This window comes from Protopterus annectens, chromosome 8.part0 (genome assembly GCF_019279795.1).
Source record: "Protopterus annectens isolate FY-2018-M chromosome 8.part0, PAN1.0, whole genome shotgun sequence".
NCBI classification, from domain to species: Eukaryota; Metazoa; Chordata; order Ceratodontiformes; family Protopteridae; genus Protopterus; species Protopterus annectens.
In genome coordinates this window covers 335,571,362-335,593,501 of record NC_056741.1, presented here as the reverse complement: position 1 = coordinate 335,593,501, position 22,140 = coordinate 335,571,362, and the positions used below count along the sequence as shown (strand labels likewise).

Genomic DNA, 22,140 nt, shown 5'->3' with positions numbered 1-22,140 from the left:
ATCTGTGTCTGGGGTTTTCCAGGTAGGAACTTTTCTTAATTTTGTTTCAATTTCTCTGGTCGTTACTTCATCCCATTACATATCCTGCACATTTGAACTTCTTACTGTTTATTTTACTTTTTCTTTCAATTCAGTATCTTTGTTATGCTCCACAGGGTCTTCATAGATATTTTTCCAAAATGTATATATTTCTTGTTTTTTGTTAGTATTTCTATTCCGATTGCCTTGTTTCCCAATTATCTATAAAACTTTTTGGGTCATCAATGAACTGCTTATTTTGCATTTTTCCTTTACATTTATCTGCATGGCTTCTAAGCTTTTCTACCTGTGCCGATATCTTTAGTTTATTATGTATAATAGTGCATGACAGATCCTGATCTGGTCTGATACTGTATGTTGTTTTTATCATGTCTATCTTTCCAAGTAGTTTTGTTGATCTGTCCCCTCTTCTGTATAACAGTGACACTTCTTAATTGCTTTTCTCTATTTGATACTTCCATGATGGTATTTGATTTCCTTCCTTCCTTTCACTTATTGTCCTGTGTTTTTGTGATAAGACTATCTGTTATTAATGTAGCTGTACAGTAATATATCCTATTAACTTCTAAAAGCAAGCCAACAAGAAATAATTCCACTAATTATAAGCTGCAAAGTCTTTTGTATTCATAATCCTATTAACTTGTTATATCATATGAATTTCTGTGAATAGTCTTGATTACTGTTAATTTGTTTTTTTTCAAACTTCTAACAATTTGGGTCTTATCTGACTTTCTGTAATCTATTTTTTTCACTGATCTTAATATGTCTTTCCATGCCTATTAAATTAAGCAACTTTTATCTTAGATAATTTTCTTCTAAACTAAGGGCATATTCTTTGTACTCCTTTTCCTGCTGGCATTCTACAGAAAGTAAAACAAATCACCGGACTTCCAACCATTAAAAAAACAAATTTATTGAGTACACTAGTAGCAATGGCAAAACGCTTAACGAATCACCGCGTTTTTCATCTGTTCCATACAGACTTCACCAGACAAACGTAAAAATTACTAACATCACTATATATACTACTCTAAACATTTAAATTATCCAATAGCATCTGATGATTGTGAAACTCATTAATATATAAACATACCTCACAGCTACTAACACCAAGGCAAAAGCTGTGTTATTCTCAAGGTATTCAAAACTTTTTTCTTTCTTTTCTTTTTTCCCTTTTATACTGGATAACATCTTTTGATCTTTTAAAATATAAATCCAACCACTTTGATGAATCAAATACTAGTAAATAAATGTATATAGCGAAAACTCAAATGTAAACATATCTTATGTATTGGTCCAACACTGATTGTACCACATTTCCCTAACCAACAGTACCCCCAAGTGGACAAATTGTGCAATTACAAGCATACATTTCATTTCTAACCAAGCATGTACTGCATGATAGGCAGGATGACTAAAACTATGTCTATATTAAACACATATAATATATTTAAATATATAAATATATAAATATATATATATATATATATATATATATATACACACACAATTTAATATAATAATAATACAATTATAAATAAAAAATAATAAACTTGAGAATATATATATATATATATATATATATATATATATATATATATAAAATCTCAAACCCATTATAAAATCCATTAAAAACGTGTGCCCTACAATACAACTTCATACATTATATTTACTTTATTTATAATCTAGCTGCCCTCATTTTAAGGACGGGTGCAAGGGAAATACCATAATTTATTCCTGGATATCTATTAGCTTCTAATATTATTTGCCAGCATAACTCACGGTATTCGATCTTTGTTTCCCACATACCACCCCGTTCATCTTTCGGGACTTCCTCTATAATAAAAAATGTATATTTCACTAGGGGGCAAATTATAGTGTGCCTAAACAGGGCATTACTCTCTTTTTTATTTCTGATATCGTTCATATGTTCATAAACCCTCTTCCTTATTTTCCTCTCAGTTTTTCCCACATAAAAAACAAAACATATCTCACATATTGCAATATATACAACCCCCTGGGTGTCACAGGTACTATGGGTCCTACTGACCATCTCTCTCCCCCTTGATTCAATATATATGCAATCTTTATTAGCCATCAATGGACATTGAATGCACATCCCACATGGGTATGTACCCCTTAATTTAGTAGTTCTCTTTTGACCATCATAATGAACCATGAACAAATATTAATATTTTGCCCTCTCCTATATATAATTTTTAAGGATTCCTTATTTTTTAACTTTAGGTCAGTTAAACTTGCAAATTGTTTCCACTCTTTTTCAAGTGTATTATAAATAATCCCCGAGTCCCCACTATAATCTGTAACAAATGCACTCTCATTAGACCTGTCTTCATTAAAATTATATTTTTCAGAAATTTTAATATTTTCTTTATCTTCCAAGGGTATCGATTCCTTCCCTAGAATAGGTTCAAATCTACCCTTCCGTCCTTTTGTAACTTCATTCCTTACATTATTACAAAGTTGTAAGGGGTACCCCCTTTCTATAAATAACTGAGTCAAAAATTCACTCTTCATAAAAATCCTCATCACAAGAAGTCATTCTACACATTCTAACAAATTGTCCTTTGACGATACTTTTTTTCTGATGTAAAGGGTGCCCACTGCTGTAATGTAAATAGGAGTTAGAATATGTTTTCTTTCTATATACTTTTGACCTAAATATACTCCTATCCTTCATTAATTTTACATCCAAATAATTCATTTCATTTACACCAATCTCATGCGTAAATTTAAAAAAAATCAGTGGAATCATTTATGTATTGTATAAACTCATCCAACCTTTCCCTACTATCTTGCCAAAAAATTACTATATCATCTAAAAAGCACTTATATAGCACCCAACTATTTCTGCATTTACTACTAAGGATATTTTTCCTTTCCCATGTGTTAACAACCAAATTGGCATATAGGGGGGCACATCTGGCCCCCATCGCCACCCCACTTAATTGGTGGTAGTATTCTCCTTGAAAGAATATATAATTGTATTTCAAGACCATCTCCATCAAATTTAAACATACATATAACTCATCATCTTTTAACTCCCCAGTAAATCTTATTGCTTCCTCAAACCATTCTAAACCTATGTCATGTGGTATAGACCCAAACAGATCGATCACATCTATTGTTACAAATATAAGGTACTCTTGGAACAAATCTTTTTTTAATATTTCTCAAAAAATCCCAGGAGTCTTTTAAAAAAGATTCACCTTTCATCATCAAATTTTTTTAATTTTACATCAACATATCTGGCCAGTGGGGAAATAACTGAACCCTCTGCTGCCACAATAGGACGTAATGGGGGGGGGGTTCAAAACACTTTTGTGAACTTTCGGGATTCCAAAAATTGAAGGTATCTTAGGCTTCATATTGTGTAAAAATTCAAACATTTGCTTTACATCAGAAAAAAAGTATTGTCAAGGGACAATTCATTAGAATTTATAGAATGACTTCTAGTGATGAGGATTTTTATGAAGAGTGTGAATTTTTGACTCAGTTATTTGTAGAAAGGGGGTACCCCTTACAACTTTATAATAATATAAGGAATAAAGTTACAAAAGGACGGAAGGGTAGATTTTAACCTATTCTAGGGAAGGAATCGATACCCTTGGAAGATAAAGAAAATATTAAGATTTCTGAAAAATATAATTTTAATGAAGACAGGTCTTATGGGAGTGCATTTGTTACAGATTATAGTGGGGACTCTGGGATTATTTATAATACACTTGAAAAAGAGTGGAAAAATTTGCAAGTTTAACTGATCTAAACTTAAAAAATAAGGAATCCTTAAAAATTATATATAGGAGAGGGCAAAATATTAAAGATTTGTTCATGGTTCATTATGATGGTCAAAAGAGAACTACTAAATTAAGGGGTACATACCCATGTGGGATGTGCACTCAATGTCCATTGATGGCTAATAAAGATTGCATATATATATTGAATCAAGGGGGAGAGAGATGGTCAGAAGGACCCATAGTACCTGTGACATCCAGGGGGTTGTATATATTGCAATATGTGAGATATGGTTTGGTTTTTATGTGGGAAAAACTGAGAGGAAAATAAGGAAGAGGGTTATGCCCTGTTTAGGCTCACTATAATTTGCCCCCTAGCAAAATATACATTTTTTATTATAGAGGAAGTCCCGAAAGATGAAAGGGGTGCTATGTGGGAAACAAAGATCGAATACTGTGAGTTATACTGGCAAATAATATTAGAAGCTAATAGATATCCAGGAATAAATGATGGTATTTCCTTTGCACCCGTCCTTAAAATGAGGGCAGCTAGATTATAAATAAAGTAAATATAATGTATGAAGTTGTATTGTAGGGCACAAGTTTTTAATGGATTTTATAATGGGTATGAGATTTTATATATATATATATATATATATATATATATTCTCAATTTTATTATTTTTTATTTATAATTGTATTATTATATTAAATTGTATATATATATATATATATATATATATATATATATATATATATATATATTTAAATATATTATATGTGTTTAATATAGATATAGTTTTAGTCATCCTGTCTATCATGTAGTACATGCTTGGTTAGAAATTAAATATATGCTTGTAATTGCACAATATGTCCACTTGGAGGTACTATTGGTTAGAGAATGTGGTACAATCCACGTTGGCCCAATACATAGATATGTTTACATTTGAGTTGTTGCTATATACATTTATTTACTAGTATTCGATTCATCAAAGTGGTTGGATTTATATTTTAAAAGATCAAAAGATGTTATCCAGTATAAATAAAATGGAAATAAGAAAAGAAAGAACAAAGTTTTGAATACCTTGAAAATAACACCGATTTTGTCTTGGTGTTAGTAGCTGTGAGGTATGTTTATATATTAATGAGTTTCACAATAATCAGATGCTATTGGATAATTTAAATGTTTAGGGTAGTATATATAGTGATGTTAGTAATTTTAACGTTTGTCTGATGAAGTCTGTATGGAATAGATGAAAAACATGGTGATTCGTTAAAGCGTTTTGCCATTGCCACTAGTGTACTCAATAAATTTTGTTTTTTAACGGATGGAAGTCCGTTGATTTGTTTTACCTCCTGCAGTGCGTTTTTTGGTGTTACAAGTTTATTTTCGCACTAGAATCTCCTTATATCTGGTTATTCTACAGAAAGTTTCAGAACATCTTCCTGTGACATATTCTCTTCAGCTTCGTCCTACCTCATCCATTGCTCTTTCATATGGGAACTCACTGGCTGATAACTTCACCACATTGACTGTGTCAGAGTTGCTACTGTTCCCTCCTCCTTCCCTTGCTGTGCAACTCCAACTAAACTCTTGTACTGGTTTCCTACTGAAGGCTCCAAAGTATCTTCATATGACAACTGATCAGATGTTTCCTGTTCCACCATTTTCTTCTTAGTTTGGGGACTCATTGTTCTATTATGCTATGATGTTCTCAGAGTTGGATTTTCTACACTAAATCCTTCACTTCACAGGTAATCCATAACTTCAGTTTCTTTAATTTTCCCATTACTAATCCTATTTTTTTACTTTTCCCCTTTGTTGTGCTATTTTTTTGTATTGTACAATTTTCCATATCTGGATGCCTTTGCCTGTATTTCTCTACAAATATATTTGGTGTTGGATTTTCTTGCACTGATTAATTTTGCTTTCTCCTTTCCATAACTACTGCACCATATTAAATCTCTTCCATATTTGTTCATCAGATAGCTTCTGCTCCTCCTGTTTCTCTTTCCTTTGGAGGCTTATTGTTCCATCATGCTATGACATAACCTGTGTTAGACTTTCTAAACTAAATCCTTGTTTTCTCAGGATTCCATAACTTCATTTTCTATTTAATTTCTGCTTTACTAATCTTCTGCTCTACATTCCCCCTTTGTGATTTTCTTTTGTGTTGTGAAATTTTCCATATATGGGTGCCTTTTCCTGTATTTCTTTTCAAATATATTTGGAGCTGCCTTTTTTGTATTGATTAGTTTGACTTTCTCCTTTGGATAAATATTGCACCTCTCTCTTTCTTTCCCATGTCCATGTTTCTTTTTCATACCTTTCAAAAATCTTTAGATTTTGTTCTATTTTTGCACGTCCTCAGTCGTTTCTTTTACAAATGGCCCAAGGTTTCTTTGTCTATATAAGGTTTTTCATGAGTCTGTTGAATTAATGAAAACAGATATGCATTTGAAGCTTTTGACAGTTTTTCTTGTGCAAGTATTTTCCTTTCCTCTAATTTCTCTCTTAATCATTTTGTATATCTTCCATCTGGAAATTCTGGGCTTCTTGCATAATAGTAACAATACATCATTTATTTCATATTTTCAGTAGTCCACTGTATTCTCTTTATGGTTATTTTTTGGTCTGTCAGTTTTTGTGGACTACTACTTCCTTCTACAACAGGGGAGCCATTCTTCCCCTGAGCCTATCCTAACCGCATTGTAAGAATGCTTCCATGTCTTGAGGATTCTACACTGTCATTTTAGTCCTGGCACCAGTGTGCCTATCAGAATGGGCCACTTTTGTATCTTGGGACTTGTGCACCCACCTGTCATTTTTTTATTTTTTAACCTATAAAAAGTAAAAAGCATCAGGCAGAAACCAAAATACAAACCAAAAACTGAAAGCCAAAAACCAAATCAAATCTTTTGCCTCCACAAAGTTCAAGAGCAAAAGAATATTGATGTTAATAATAGATCATCAGCCAGAACCTTTGATTCAGTTATTGGTTTACTTTTTAACCTACTTCTGTCCATGATATATGCTATGCAAAATACAGTTGATATATCAGTATCATCTTTGTGAGATTTTGTAAAAACAGGGTCTACCTCGTGAAAGTACTCACTAAGACTTGAGGATGAATTTAGTTCCAGCAGTACTACTCTCCTTTGCTTGCTTATTTTATCATCTCTCCATCCAGACCTCTATATAGTAATCTCCCTTTTTTAAATTTTCCATGTCTTTTGGGTTTCTGTTATGATGACGGGAATGGACCCCATTCCTAAGCCAAAGTAGGATTAATGAAATTAGTATTGTTTCAATCTTTGATGCTAGCCAGAAGTGCTCTTCGCAGCACCCGCAATGTGCCCAGTACTGACTCCTTCTACAATTCATATGGAGTTAAATGTATTAGTAACATATTTAAGTATGACTGTAAATTCTTTTTTATAAGGCTCATTGCTCCTACTACTATTGGAACTCTCTGGGTATCCTTCTTTCACATCGCCCTTGTTTCTGCCTGCAAATCCTGGTATTTTATGACTTTGTGTCTATCTGTACGTAAAACACTGTAGTCATTGGGTATATCAATTTCAATGATCAATGCTAATGTTGTCTTCTTTTCCTGGACTACTATACCTGGTTTTCTCACATTTATTTTTTGAACAGTTGGTAATGGTTGATTCCATGTTATATGAACTTCATCATTTTCAATAATGCTTTGTGGCTCATGTTTCCAATGCTTCTCAGCTACTTCAGTATTATAATGTTTGCACAGCCCCCAATGCAACAATCCTGTGACATTATTATGACTTTCAGTATACTGTCTTTCTGCCATTATTATATCACAACCAGTAACAAGATGTGCGATTGTTTCCAATTTTGTTCTACAAAACCTATATTTGTCTGTTTCTCCCACATATTCAATGGACTTTGTAAAGTAGTATGTATGTACTCCACTATATTGGGCTACCAATATTAACCTTTTGTCTTTTGGTTTAAAGTCACCTGTCCATAACCATTCCTGCGTTTGATCCTGATTAACATGAGGTTGTTCCAAGAGTTTTCTATACTTGCGACTATAGTCATGCATTTTCCCTATTTCTTGCCTTCTGATCTAATCCTTCACCTTATATCCTTTCTTTTGCTTTTTTTGGCACATACAGTTGCTGCCTGATTTTTATATACTTCTGGTTTGATTTCCATTCACATGACACTGATATGCTTTGCTAAACTAAGCAAGGAAGTCACCTTAGACTTATTCCTCCTCATGTTTTAAAACTTTATCTACATTTGGGTCTTGTCAGGTCAGCAGATATGTATCCAGTCCTATAGCTGGAGATCTGTACATGTAACCAATTTCAAGGAGGCCCATACCTCCTTCAGAACGAGGAATATACAGTCTTAGAATACACTGATTTTTATAAATCATTTTATGAGCATGAAGCATGCTTCTTATTTATCTGTCCAACTGATCCAACACCTTTTGGGGCCAGTCAGTCACTACAAAACTGTAAGTTAGGACAGGAAGAGCAAACTGGTTTATAACTTGGACTTTGTTCCTAGATGTCAGTACTGTTTTCAGTATTAATTTTAGTCTTCTAAAAAATTCCTAAGTTTTATTCACATCAGTTCCTAAATATTTATACACTCCTTCTTGCTCAAGTTCTTTTATATCACATTCTTGTCCCAAACTGATGTTTTCTTGGTGCTGCAGCTTTCCTGCTTTAAAGGCTGCTTTTGCACATTTATCAAGACCAAATGACATTCTTATATCATCTGAAAAAGTTTTGAACACTTGCAGTTGTGCTTTCAGTTCCTCTTCTGATGAACTATACAGTTTCATATCATCCACAAAAAAGAAGATAAGAAGTCTTTACACTTTGTTGTTTTCAGGGAGCCAAATTGTAGCCATGACCTAATCTATTAAGTAGACAGCTTAATGAGTTAAAGGCAAGTCAGCAGAGAAGAGGTGACAAAGAGTCAACCTGGAATATGCCCCTTTGACTTTTTATTTCTGGAATAATAATTTGTCCTTTATCATGGCTTCACTGCAAAGTGGTTTGTCACAGTAATGTAATCGAGCAGTGTATGGTGTACCTTATACATTTTTAAGCACTCTTTTATCCGTGAATGTGGAATACTGTCAAATGCTTTTTTGTAGCCTATCCATGTCATACTTAAGAGTCTTCCTTCCTTTTACATAACATCTACATTCCTTCTTTGTGATCTTATTGTTTATATTGTGAACATTTCCATATCTAGATGCCTTTGCTTGTATTTCGCTTCAAATATCTTTGGGGCTGCTTTTTTTCACCTACATAGGCTGTCCAAAGATTCTCTATTACTCTTTGCTAACACCAAACATTCCTAGAAGGAGATGTCTCAAATGCCCCATATACCTGAATATGGCCTCCTCTTAAATATCTGTATGAGACGCTGTACAAGCTCAGATATTTTAATGTTTCATAATAACTTACATTTTCATATCCATGGATGCCCTTGATGTATTTTCACTACATTCTTTCCAATTTACTTATGATTATTCATTTATAAAATTTTCTTATTATTATTCCATATTTATGTTGGAGTCTAATGTAACTTACAAACAACAATTTCATAATTTATGATTTCCTAGACTTTATAAAAAGTTTTATACAGCCTATAGATTTCTAACTATCATTAATCAATTGGTTGATATGATTAGGTCCTTATATGAATCAACAGTTTCAATCATGGTGTGCTGTATTAAATATTCACTCTCCCAAGTCTCATATGTTTAGTTTTTGGTTTATTTATCAGCATATTATTTTACAATGACTAAATAATCACTTTAGTCAAGTTCATCTGCAGACATGCCTAGCTACAACACATATAATCAGTTTAGCCATTTTAAGTAATATGCATACAGGCTGAAGAATACTACAGATGAAAAAGATAGATCTGAAAAATAAAACCTAAACATGTATGGAGTTAGAACAGAACTCTGGGACACTCTGACTGTAACCTAGAATTTCACCTGTCCAATTGCTGCATGATACATTTCATGTCCTATCTGTAAGCCATGCAGCTATCCATCTTATCAAGAATACATCAACCTCGTTGTGCTAATTTATTGATCAGTGTTTTGTGTAAGACCTTATCACAGGTCAAAATTAAATGTATATAAATTACATCATAGCACAATTGTTCATTTATAGCTGTTATTATATTATTGTAGAACATCATGCAATAGGTTGTTATAGATTTATCTGCAACATATGCATGCTAATATATGGTTTTAAGACCTAACATTTCAAAGTCTGACAATAATTTATTTATTATTTATTTATTTATTGACATTTGTTAACCGGGTTTGTCCAACTGGGCTTGTGGCCCATTCTCAGTGGAGACCCGAGGAGAAAAGCTCCAGTAATACATTTTAAAACAAGTACAATTTTAAACAATATTGATATAATAGCAGTTATATCAAAACAATTCACATATGTTGGGATACATGCATAAAGTTAAAGTTGCATTAAAAAGAAGCTAAGTAACAATTTTACATTGATATAGTTCAATAGGTCAACAATTAACATTTTTTATTTGTATAAAATTGTGCAAATGCATAGTAGACACATTGGAGAGAGAGGTGTAATGAGGTACTAAGTATGGCCCTTTTGAGGGTACATAAAGGGAAGGAAGACTAGGTAGGGTCATGGCAAGGGCAGGTTCTGGAATTGAGAAAATAAGCTTTTAGTTCATTTTTAAGTGTGAGGTGTGGGAGATTGAACGTAAGTCAAGGGGAAGTTTGTTCTAAGCATGGGCAAGGGAGTGTTTGTAGAGTAGTTTGCCTACTGACTTTTTGGGTGGTAGATATCAAGTAATTGTTGGTTAGAAGTACGGAGGGTCCGGGATGGGATGTAGATGGAGACTAAGGAAGATAGAGATGGACAGAAGGAAGGTTTATAAAGAATAGAGTGTAGCATATGAAATTGATAAGATAGCAGAAACTGGGGAAGTTCAAGCCATTGAAGAGAGTTTGAAGAAATGCAGTGGTGTGAGTTGTATGGGGAGTTAGTAATGAATCTGGCTATTTTATGGTAAGTCTGTTGCAGTTTGTTTAGAGTGGAGGCCTGGATATTGGTAAAAACTGGGGCGGCGTATAAAAGGGAGGGGAGGAGGAGAGTCTGGCCCAGGGTAAGTCTAGATTCAGGGGTTAGGAATTTTTTGTTCCGATATAGCAGACCTAGTTTCTGGTTTGTTTTTTTGATACATTGGAGTATGTGTAGGTTGAACTTGAGTTTGTCATCGATAATGACCCCCTAGGAGTTTTGTGTGGGTTTCAGGTTGGATATTTGTATTGTTAGAAGATGTAATAAAAAGGAGGTTTTGTGATGAGAAAGAGAACGAGGAAGGAAAAGTAGGAGTTTGGTCTTTTTGGGATTTAGGATCAATAGGTTGTGAGAGAGCCATTGTTCAGTGGATAGTAGGGCCTGTTGGGTCAGGGAGTGTAGTTCAGGAATGTTATTTGAGATGGATATAAGTGTGGAGTCATCGGCATACTGAATAAGAGAGGATTCTTTGCATGAGGTGTAAAGATCATTGGTGAAGATGTTAAACAAAAGGGGTCCCAAGATGGAGCCTTGGGGAACACCAGTGGAGATGGGAAGGAAAGGTGAGGAGGATGAGAGCCATTTGACAGATTGTTCTCTGCCAGATAGGTAACTATTAAACCAGGCAAGTACGGAGGGGGATAGGTGGAGATTTGCGTGTTTGGATAGAAGAGGATGAGAGACAGTATCGAAGGCTTTGGAGAGATCTAGGAAGAGACAGAAAATGAGTTTATTGTTGTCTAGGGCCTCTGCAATGATATGAGTGAAGGAGAGGAGGGCAGTGGCGGTGCTGTGGTGAGGAAGAAATCCATGTTGGGTAGGGGTAAGTAAGTGGTGTGTGAGGAGGTGATTGAGAAGTTGTGAGTGAATACATTTTTCTAATATCTTGGAGAGGGGGGACAGAATGGCAATGGGTCGGTAGTTTGAGGGGTCAGTGGAGTTTCCACCTTTATGAAGGGGGATAGTGAAGAAAGATTTCCAAAGGGTGGGGACAGTTGATTCCAGAATAGATCAATTAATTAGTATAGATACAGGATAGGCAATTGAGTCAGCAGCAAGTTTGAGGAATGTAGGAGATAGATTGTAATTGGAAGGAGAGCAAGGTTTTAGCATGAGTAGTAGAGAGTTGATGTAAGTAATGGGAACTGGCTCAAAAGAAAACAAAGTTGTGTTAGTGGGACTTGGAGAGGTGGGTGTCGAAGTAGAGTTTGGCTTAGAGGTTACCAGATTTTGAATGGAAGAGATAAAGTGTTTATTCAGGAGGGTAGCTGTTTCCTGAGAGGAAGAGTTAGGGTATGGGGAGGGATTAGAGGGCTTTCCAGGATAGAGGATGTCGTTGAGAGTTGACCAAAAGTTTTGAGGATTAGATTTGTTGTTAAATTGAGCAGAGCTATAGTATAATTTTTTGTCATTAGTTGTATGTTTTTTGCAAGGTTCCTCAGTTGCCTGTATTTTTGAAGAGAAGGTGGTTGTTTAGTTTTAGTCCAGGTTTTCCAAGCATGATCTCTTTGTTTCATAAAGGACCTAGTCTCTTTAGAGAGCCAGGGAGCATGGTTTGATTTTACTCTGATCTTCCTAGAGGGAGCTAAGGAGTTTAGAGTATTCATGAAGATACTATTGAAAGTGCTTACAGCATCATTTAGGGGGAGGTGTTTTAGAATGGACTAATCTATGTTGTGGAGAATGGAGCTAAATTGGGATGAATTGAAAGTCGATAGTTTTTGACAGTCATTGATAAGGTGGGGTTTAGGAATATGGGAGTAGTGTCTTAGGATGGTGGTAGGGAGATGATCACTGAGGGAGTCAGGTAAGGTGGTGGGATTGTGGTATTGGTGGGGGGAATTGGTAAGGATCCAGTCTACGATGGAGCTGGAAGAGGCATTTTTATGGAAGCAAGTGGGAGATGTTATAAGCTGGTGGAAGCCGTGTAGGTGGATACTGAGTTGGGGAGAGTCAGTTGTGAGTTTGGACCAATCAATGTTAACATCACCAAGGATAAGTGCCTCATATGGTATGTTGTGGGAGAACCAGGATATGATGTGTTCAAGAATGGGCAGATTGTTACCAGGAGGAAGGTAGATAGAGGCAATTGCAAGTTTTTTGTGGGGATTCAGATGGCAGTTAAGGATGATGATTTCAGCTGGGAGGAAGTCAGGAATTGGGGAAGGGTATGGTGAGAGGTTAAGAATGTTGGAGTAGAGGATGGCCACGCCACCACCTTTTTTTACAGGTCTATCAGATCGGAAGATATTATAACCTGGTGGGAGTATTTCACTATTTGAAATGTGTGGTTTGAGCCAGGTTTCAGATAGGGAGAGGACATGAGGGGTATTGAGAGCTATCCATGAGTGCAGCTCAGTGACTTTATTTGCTAGACTCTGAATATTCAATGAGCAAATAGTTAAGTATTTGGATGGAGATGATTGTTGTGACTGAGGTTGGTGACTGTTAAAGGAGTAAGATGGGGGCAGTGTAGAGGTAGTTTGAGGAGAGAAGAAGGGCCAGGGTTGGGATTTATATCTCCAGAACAATGTAGGTTTTTGGTGAGGAGAGAGTGTGTAGTAGATGCTAGATGGAGTTTGTATAGTTTTGACTTAGCTTTGTGGGAAGGTTTAAAAACCTGTATTATGGATAGTTTATATAGACTTGAAATAGAGGTAGTAAAGAGATTAGGGGAGATAGTAAAATATGAAGTAGTTGGATATATGTTGTATGAATGAGAAGTTGGTGAACATAGGAGTGGGTCAGAGAGATCGGAGTGGTAAGAGATGGAGATAGAGAGAATAAGGAGTAGTGTAGAAGATATTAGAAAATAATACATGTTGGAATAAAATATGGTCAGATAGAGTAGGTAGAGACAGTGGTATAGATGAAGTGGTGTTGACAAGATTGACAGAATAGTAAGGTGGTTGTGGCAATAGGCAGGAAGTGGAATTGTAGTGGCTAGTGGGACAGGAAGGGGAGGGATAGTTAGGTATAAAGGTAATTGTAATAGGGGTGGGTGGGAATGGGGGTAGGGTAGAGGAGTGAAGTGAGCCCGAGCGTAGCGAGGGCGAATGGAGCGGGGCTAGCACCCTGGTCAAGATGAAGTCATAGAAACAATCAGAAAAGATAGTGAAAAATTAGCTTGAGAGACAAGGATATAAAGTTTCTAAAGGTATAGTCACCAGAAATAAAATAAAAAGAAATAAAATATGAGCAGAAGTAAGCTTACAAAAGGACACTGGCCTCAAGCTACACAAGTAGATTTACTTGAAGGAAACCCAATGCTGTATGGTTAAAATAAGCTACAATAGAGAGGGGCTTTGCAGGGGGAGAGAGAGGTATTACTAGCAGATAAAAGCAAGGCAAAACATAAAAAAAAACATTAATATGTAAGAGTCTGAAGACAGTAAAATAGGGTAGGTGCACTAGGAAAGGCAATTATGAGTGAGGCTAGAAATGAATTCAGGGAAGGGTAAAGTGCAGAACAGGAGAATATACACAGAAACAGTATCCAAATTATTTTTTTACAATGAGAAAGTAAACGTATGGGTCTATATGTCTTTGAGTTTGTCACACTCCCCTATCCCTTATATATGGATTTAACAAGTCTCCAATACTGAGGAATCTCATTATATTTAAATGACCTAGTGAAAAACGGGTATAATCATACTGTAAGTTCATGCTAAAGCGTTCTCGGGTCATTGATATTAATTCTATCTTCTCCTTGTGCTTTGTTTGGGTCCAGTTTGCATACTTCTTTTTCAATAAAATCTAATTTAATTTCAGTATCTGAAGTTACATGGATGTTACTTGCACAATTTATCACCCCTTTGAAGAGCCAAACTGTTTTGCATAGGATTTTGTAAATATATCTATAATCTGTTCTGCTTGAGAATATATTTTAGAATCTATGCACAATTTTTCAATTTGTATGTCTTCACTCCTACCATATCCTATATATCTTAAAAAAATGTTTTCCTAAATGTCTTTAAATATTTTTTTTTTAAATTTTCCTAATCTTGTCTTACACTGAGTTTAATATGCCTGTCCAGTTTGTATAGTCCACTTTTCAAGGTTATAGTTCAACTTCATTTCATTTATTATATTTTTTATCTCTCATCTTAATGAAGGATTTTGTTCAAAATGAAACATATCTTCCTGCTCTTGTGTGCCTAAATCCTGATGTTAAACTTTTTTTTTTTGCTTTCAAACTTGCCATATTTCTTCTGCAGTTTTTTCCATTGAATTTATCACTCCAATTAGTTTTACATTCTGACTGTTTTCCTTCCATATAGTCTGTTATTAATCTTCTGTGCATTGGTTTAGATTTCAATTTGGCAGAATTATCTAACAGTAATTTAACCTTTATAACCCCATGATCACTGCACATCAATGGTAATAAAACTTGATATAAATCAACAGTCATTTCCTTAGGGGCACAAACAATGTCCAGTATATTCCATTCCTGGTAGGCTTGTTTACAATCTGCAGTAATTGTTGTTCCTGAACATATGTTGCAAATAATTTCATTACTAATGTTGTTCAATCAATATTATTCTAGTCTGTGTATGGTAAATTTAATTTCCCAGCTGCTCTTGTTTTCCCTCCTGTGTCTCCTGCAAAAAAATGTATGAATTCCTCTAGGCCATAAGCACTTGACCTTGGTGGTCTATACACAACAATTGCTATCTTTACCAAGATTGTCTTTATTGTCACAGTTACATATTCCACAGTATTGGTGTTATCATAAAACATGTAATAATCACAGGTCTCATAATCTTTAATCTCTATAATAACACCTCCACTTGATTTTGTTAGAATGCCTCTTACAGTAAAAAAATATATCCTGACAGAACTGATTTCCAGTCATTATTCTTAAAGAAAACATTTTTCACAAATAATAACATCAATCTTGGGTAAATGTAGCAAATTTTCAAAAAAAAAAAAAAAAAAAACAAAAAACGTTTTGCTGACATTAACAACCAGCACAACTACATCAAAATGTGCTATATGTGAACTGCTAAATTTCTGACCTGGCAAAAAATCTTATGTTAGTCAAATATTGCAATATGCCTGCTGCAAAAATTATTTCCATTGACTTGACAAACAGAGCCAATCCTGTTTAAATACACGTGTGCCCCAAATTAGGCTTGGGTGTTATACACATTTCCACTTTTTAGAATGGGGAATTTTTTCATGTATCTATCCAAAAATGTATTCATTCATACTCTCCTTTTTATATTTGCTTTGTGAAAAATATATCCTAACACCTGTACAAGCTATGCTATAAAAAGGGATGTAAGTTCCCCACTAACAAACAGAAGTCCTAGAGGATGAGACCATTTGTGCCAACATAAGTAAAAATAATTCCAAACTTCCTACCATTAAGGCATTCTAAAGCCCTACTTACATCCTGTATTGTTGCTCCTTTCAAGCATAACACTATTCGATGTTCATTATCCTCTCTGTAAATGTTAGTATCACTTCCTCTAACAACTGAATCTTCAGTTACTAGTAAATAATTTCTGACCAAATCTGAAAAATCATACACTTCTAAATCAATAATGTTTACTCCATCAATTGCAAATTGTTTCAATTTCACTATCATTAGTTTTCTTAATACTGTTTTTACTGCTTATTTAATTTGTAACCATACAATTCTCATCCATCTATATTTGTGCTTCCACAGCTTAAGCCGTGTTTATTTATTTATTTAACATTTGTTGGCCGGGAAAGTCTGACTAGGACAGAGCCTATTTTCAGTGGAGGCCCAGGGAGAAATGCTCCAGATGCATGTTTTTAGAAAGTGGGAAGAAATTGGAGTAACCAGAGGAAACCCACGCGAACACAGGGAGAACATGCAAACTCCGCACAGAAGGCACCCCAGCCGAGAATCGAACTGGAGAACCTCTTGCTGTGAGGCGACAACATTAACCACTGCACCACTGTGTCACCCTGTTGTCAACATCATTTATCTCTTTTTTTCTTACTGCTTTTTAATCCTTCCAAGTTCAATTTGAATTTCTTCCTATAAGCCTGCTTCTTGCCTCTTTTTGTTACTTTCTCTGTAGGAAAAATTATATAATTCTCTATAGACCAAATGTTTTGTCATTAAATAAAGTTAAATTCCTTGTAATCTGTGTGTTACATAACAAACCAGAGTCCATTTTAATACACATTCTCTTTGCAATACAGACATCGATCAATTTATTTTTCTTCCTAGTTATTTGCTGCAAACTTCTCACTTTCTTACTTTTTTTATTTTCTTCTACATGCTCTGAATTATCAGATCAATGAATGTGTGTATCATGAATTCCAAAGCTGTCATCAGTGGTATCATATGTAATAAAAACAACCCAATATAAATAAGATAGCTTTGCATGGACTTCAGATTTTTGGTTTATTTTTTGGAGCGTGAAGAAAATTGGATATTCTGTATACATTATGTTGAATGTATTCGAATTTGTTGAATAGGAGCCATTCCTTTGCAGTCTTTTTCATCATTATCAGTGGTATCATGTTTAATATGAGTTGTGTGGTCTTTACTGGCAGTCGATACTTCCCTTCCTAAATGTGTTCTATCTGCATTTTGCTTAATATTATTATTTATCTCATCAATCCAGTCAATATATGCAACAGCAGTTTTCCAAGCTATGTCAATTGCACAAGTGTATCCATCATGAGTAGGTCTAGATTTATTATTAATAATACTAAGTGAATCACCCAAAATGAGAAACACAAGTCTCTAGTGTCATCAGATGTTGCCTTTACATATGCATAGCATTTAGTATACTGGGCAAGATACCTGTACTTTAGTAAATCATTAATGGCATACTCATTTAAGGAATCCATTCTGAGCTACAAATGATTAAAGAATTTTAAAAGAAAAGAAAATCAAAGCAGTGACTACAGAAGTCAAAGAAATTAAAACATGTAGTAATTTAAGTAGAACTGTATGACGAAATCACACAAACAATATACAGATAACTATTAAATTAAATACTTTGAGCTAATTCAAAATGTAGACACTCTGACCTACCATACCAGTTTTGCCAGTCTCACTAAAATACTTGATGTCCTTCATGTCAATAACTTCTGTTCACTATCTCTCTCAATTGCGCCTCACTATAACCATAAAAATCAGCAGTAAAAAGAAAATGTAAATCAAATTAAATATTCTCTTTTCAGCAGTTACTACAATAAATCACCAACCAATACTGGATGGTTTCATACAAGCCCTGGAGTGTACTGTCTACAGTCTGTGTGAATTTATAGCTGACTAAGACCTTTGGGATAGCTAGAGTTTGCCTGTCTACACTCTACCTATTTCTTTCAACAAACAGTGAAAATCAGAGGTAAAAAATAAATCAAAAATAAATCTTCCTGACTATAACTTGGCCCTTTCTTCCAACAAATGGTGAAAATAAGAAGTAAGTATAAATCATAATAAATATTCTCTTACCAAGCAGTTGCATAATAAATCACTAGCCAACACAACGTGGTTTCAGATAAGTTCTTTGGAAAAAATGAATAAACTTTATAGTTTTGGATATCTTATTGTTATTAGAACTGTGTCACAAAAAGTATTTCTAGCAAATGTGCTTTATTCATTTGTATATTTCAGTCAAATGGCCATTAAGGTTTCAGGGAAATGTTCCTCAGTAAAATTAAACTTTATGCTTATGTCATAATTGATGCTGAGTTTTAAGCACTTTATAATTTACATTTACTGTTAAAAATCAAAACATAGATGTAATACAAAACAGACCACCCTCATTTTTTTACACCTACACACTTCTACATAAATACAAAGAAATTTTATTTATTTATTTTATTTTACCATTATCATACTTTTTTGTTATCAGGATCATATTTTCATTACTATACTAGCAGTCGGTAACTGCATACACACACAAGCAAGCATGCTTTCATGAGTGGTACTATTAAAGAAGAGATCAGTATAGTACCACAGAATCAACATCAGTACATTACAGCAATCTTAAGAAGAAGAGAATGCAAAGATGCTTAGCACTCCAAGACTGTAAGCAATGGAACAGATTAAGTAATTCCATCTACCTCCATCAGATAATTTGGCTCCTTTAAGTATTATCAGTGTATCCATGTTTATTTTCAGGCTTCAACAACATAACCTAAAACCTCAGAAAGAATCAGAACTGCAGTAGTAACCTTCACAGCATCTCATCAATGCAGGTGATTATTATTATGTTGATAATTACACAAAGGTAAAACAAAACCTCCATTAGAAAAAGGTTGAGAAAAAAAAAGAAACAACAAGAAGAATGCTTCTGTAGGTGGCCTAGCCTTTTCTGCACCTGCAGCACTGATGGAACTAATATACTAACTCAAAGATCTTACAAATATCAGGAAAAAGGGAATTTGTTTTGTATTTACTGATTTGAGAATCAATCTTTTGTCTTTGGCAAAATGCATTCAATTTTGAAAGATGACTACATGCCCAGAACCTTTCTCATTAGTATCACTGCCCTTACCTCAGAAATGTATGTGGCCCCTTGATCAGAGATGTGGTTGTAACTGAGGTTGAGTGACACCAAGTTCCGATTGCCAGTCTTCAATGTTGACAAAGCTCGCCCAATTAGTTTTGCACCTTCATCATCTATGTTGTTGTTCCGCAAACTCACATGAGATAGTCTGTACAAAAATGAGAAATAATGTATTTGTAATTTCAAGGCCCCAAAGGTCAGGACTGCAGAGCTGTTTATAAGTCAAAGGTCTAATTGAACTATAATGAACCACAAAGTATTTTTGCTGTAAACTGTTTCTTGCAGATAAATCCTGTTCCCTCTTCATTCTTCCTGTTATGTTATATTTAGAGAAAAACATTCAAAGAAACCGCACTGTAGAGTTCACTGTGGAATTTAATGGCATATAATATCTAAAACAACATTATGCACCTGTCAAATAATACTTAGCATTAGAAACAACACGAGTCGGTAAAGACTTTAACAACAACAAAAGAATTAAGAATTCCAAGATGTAGCTGCAAACTGATCAACAGGTTGATTTGAGCTCTCCCAGTGTGAAAATGGAAAATGTGCTAAAAGGGCCAGTGAAACTGCCAGTTTGGGTAACATTTGGGCAAAGGCTAGTAATTACACTGCCTGGATGCTAATAAAAAAGAGAGAACGTTATCTAGTAAAGGAGAGGAGAAAACTGTCTGGGAAGAATCCTGCAGCTGTTCAGCAAAAAGGAGTTTAGGTTTCAGTGGCGGTACTGGTAATGTAAAGGGAAAAAAATAAACCAAATGCACTCAGAAGTGTTTAAAATAAATAAAACACGGAAGAAATATATAAACTCAAATAACAAAAGGCTAAAAAATAGAAAAACTTTAATTAGCTATTCAGAAGAACTGATAAAACTGCAAAACTCAGTCTGAAATTAAGAAAAGGCTGGCTGAATATGATGTTTCGCATGAAGAGCTGTTTCAAAAATGGTCAAGTTAGGGGACAGAGCATCCACACAGAACTTGGAAATTTTTCTCTCTAACAGAGAAATTGGAAGAAGCAGACTATATTAATTTTATGATAATACAAATAAGCAACTGGACTGGCATTCCACAGCAGGAATTATTAAGTGAAAGGGCACATTATGTGTATGTTTCAAACCTGTCTAGAAGAAAGCAGCCAAGACTTACATTAGTAAAGACACAATCACATCAGCAGAAATAATTACGCCAGACAAAACTGTTACAGAAAGGAAAAGTATTAAAAATCAGTGAAAATGGAGTGTTTGTGGAAATGATTAATCATTGTACAATAGGCAGAATTAAAGCAAATTTTATCTTATCAATAAGGAAATGCCAACAGGCAGGTGTGAGATTCATGCTGCTGTATTCAGCTTTCTTCAGAATATGTTTTACCAGGAGGATCAAAGACATTATTGATGCACAACAGGCTAAGGAAGAAATATAAATGTTTATCCAGAAGAGGACTCTACTTCTCATTTTACTAACAACAAAACTCTTAGAGAGAATTTGTCAGTGAAACTATTTTCATTTTTCCAAAGAAGAATACCTGACAGCCAGAAAAAAAGCACATGAAATGACTAGAAGAATCAGGAGCACCTTAGACTTCAACCAAAGACTATTGTTCAGTCATGCAGATAATCATGAAGAATACCGGAAATGCTAAAATTAGTGAATAACTGGGAGACTGAAAAGTTTAAATCCCACTAGGCATGTGAAAAAAGAAGTTATGTACTTGCCATAACATTCCATTTATGTTGTCCGTTTTCATTCTTTCTCATCTTATAGGTTTGGATCTGATCCCTCAGATCCAACTACTCTAGAACGTTGATATGCAAATTTGCATATGTGGGAACCAAGTGCCTTGAACTGTTTTGCCCAGAAAATGCCGCTCACCCACCCTAGTTGGGAAGTGTCCATGGTCACTGTGCTCTTGGGCTGGGGAAGAACAAATGGGCAAACTTGTAGTATCTGATCCAAATGAATCCACCATATCAGATCTTTTTTGCAAATACTGGTGATTCTTATTTGAGTCAATATTGGTTGTTGAAGGATAGACCATTGTGCGGATAACAGCCATTGTAGAATTCTTATATGAAATTTGGCTAGAGGAACTAACGTTACTGCCACTGCCATGGAACCTAAAGCATGAAGAACTAGTCAAACTGAGAGTTTGTTGCTGCATATTATCCTTGTGACTTGCGACCTGATTGTCTCAACCCTTGAAGGAGGGAGTGAGCCTATTGTCTTTTTTGTGGTGAGAACTGCTCCTATAAATTTACATTGTGAATAGGCTATAGATATGATTTCTCATAGTTTATTGTTATCCCCAGATAGAAACATGTCTGGTGAACACTTTGTCTTGCCTTTAATAGTTGATGCCTGGTTGGGGTGGAAATGAGCCAGTTGTCTAGATATGGAAACACCCACAATCCATGCAGTCTCAAGTGAACTGCCACTACTGTCATGCACTTGGTAAACACCCTGAAGGCTGTAGTGAGACCAAAGGACAGTACTCTGAAATGATAATGAATGGCTCCCAGTTGGAAGAGTAAGTACCTCCTGGATTGTTTGTTCAATTTTACGTGATAATATGTGTTCTGAAGGTCTATCGAGAACATCTAGTCATCCTTTTCCAGAAATGGAAGAATGGACTCAACTGTGACCATCTGGAACTTGCTTCATCAAATTGATATGTTCAAGTTGCTGAGATCCAACACTGGTCTCCAGTCTCCTGTTTTCTTTGGCACTAAAAAGAATCTTGAATAAGTTCTG

The 22,140-nt window shown here is 34.8% G+C and overlaps 1 protein-coding gene across 4 annotated transcripts in view; it reads right to left on the bottom strand.

The window, feature by feature from the left end:
• Positions 1 to 22,140, bottom strand: part of LRRC71 (leucine rich repeat containing 71) — a 2,015,367-nt gene that overhangs the window by 718,158 nt on the left and 1,275,069 nt on the right. For all 4 annotated transcript variants that reach the window (XM_044079834.1, XM_044079832.1, XM_044079831.1 and 1 more), the window contains exon 8: positions 19,373 to 19,532. In XM_044079834.1, the coding sequence (XP_043935769.1) occupies positions 19,373 to 19,532 (160 nt within the window). The remainder of the gene's footprint in view (positions 1 to 19,372; positions 19,533 to 22,140) is intronic.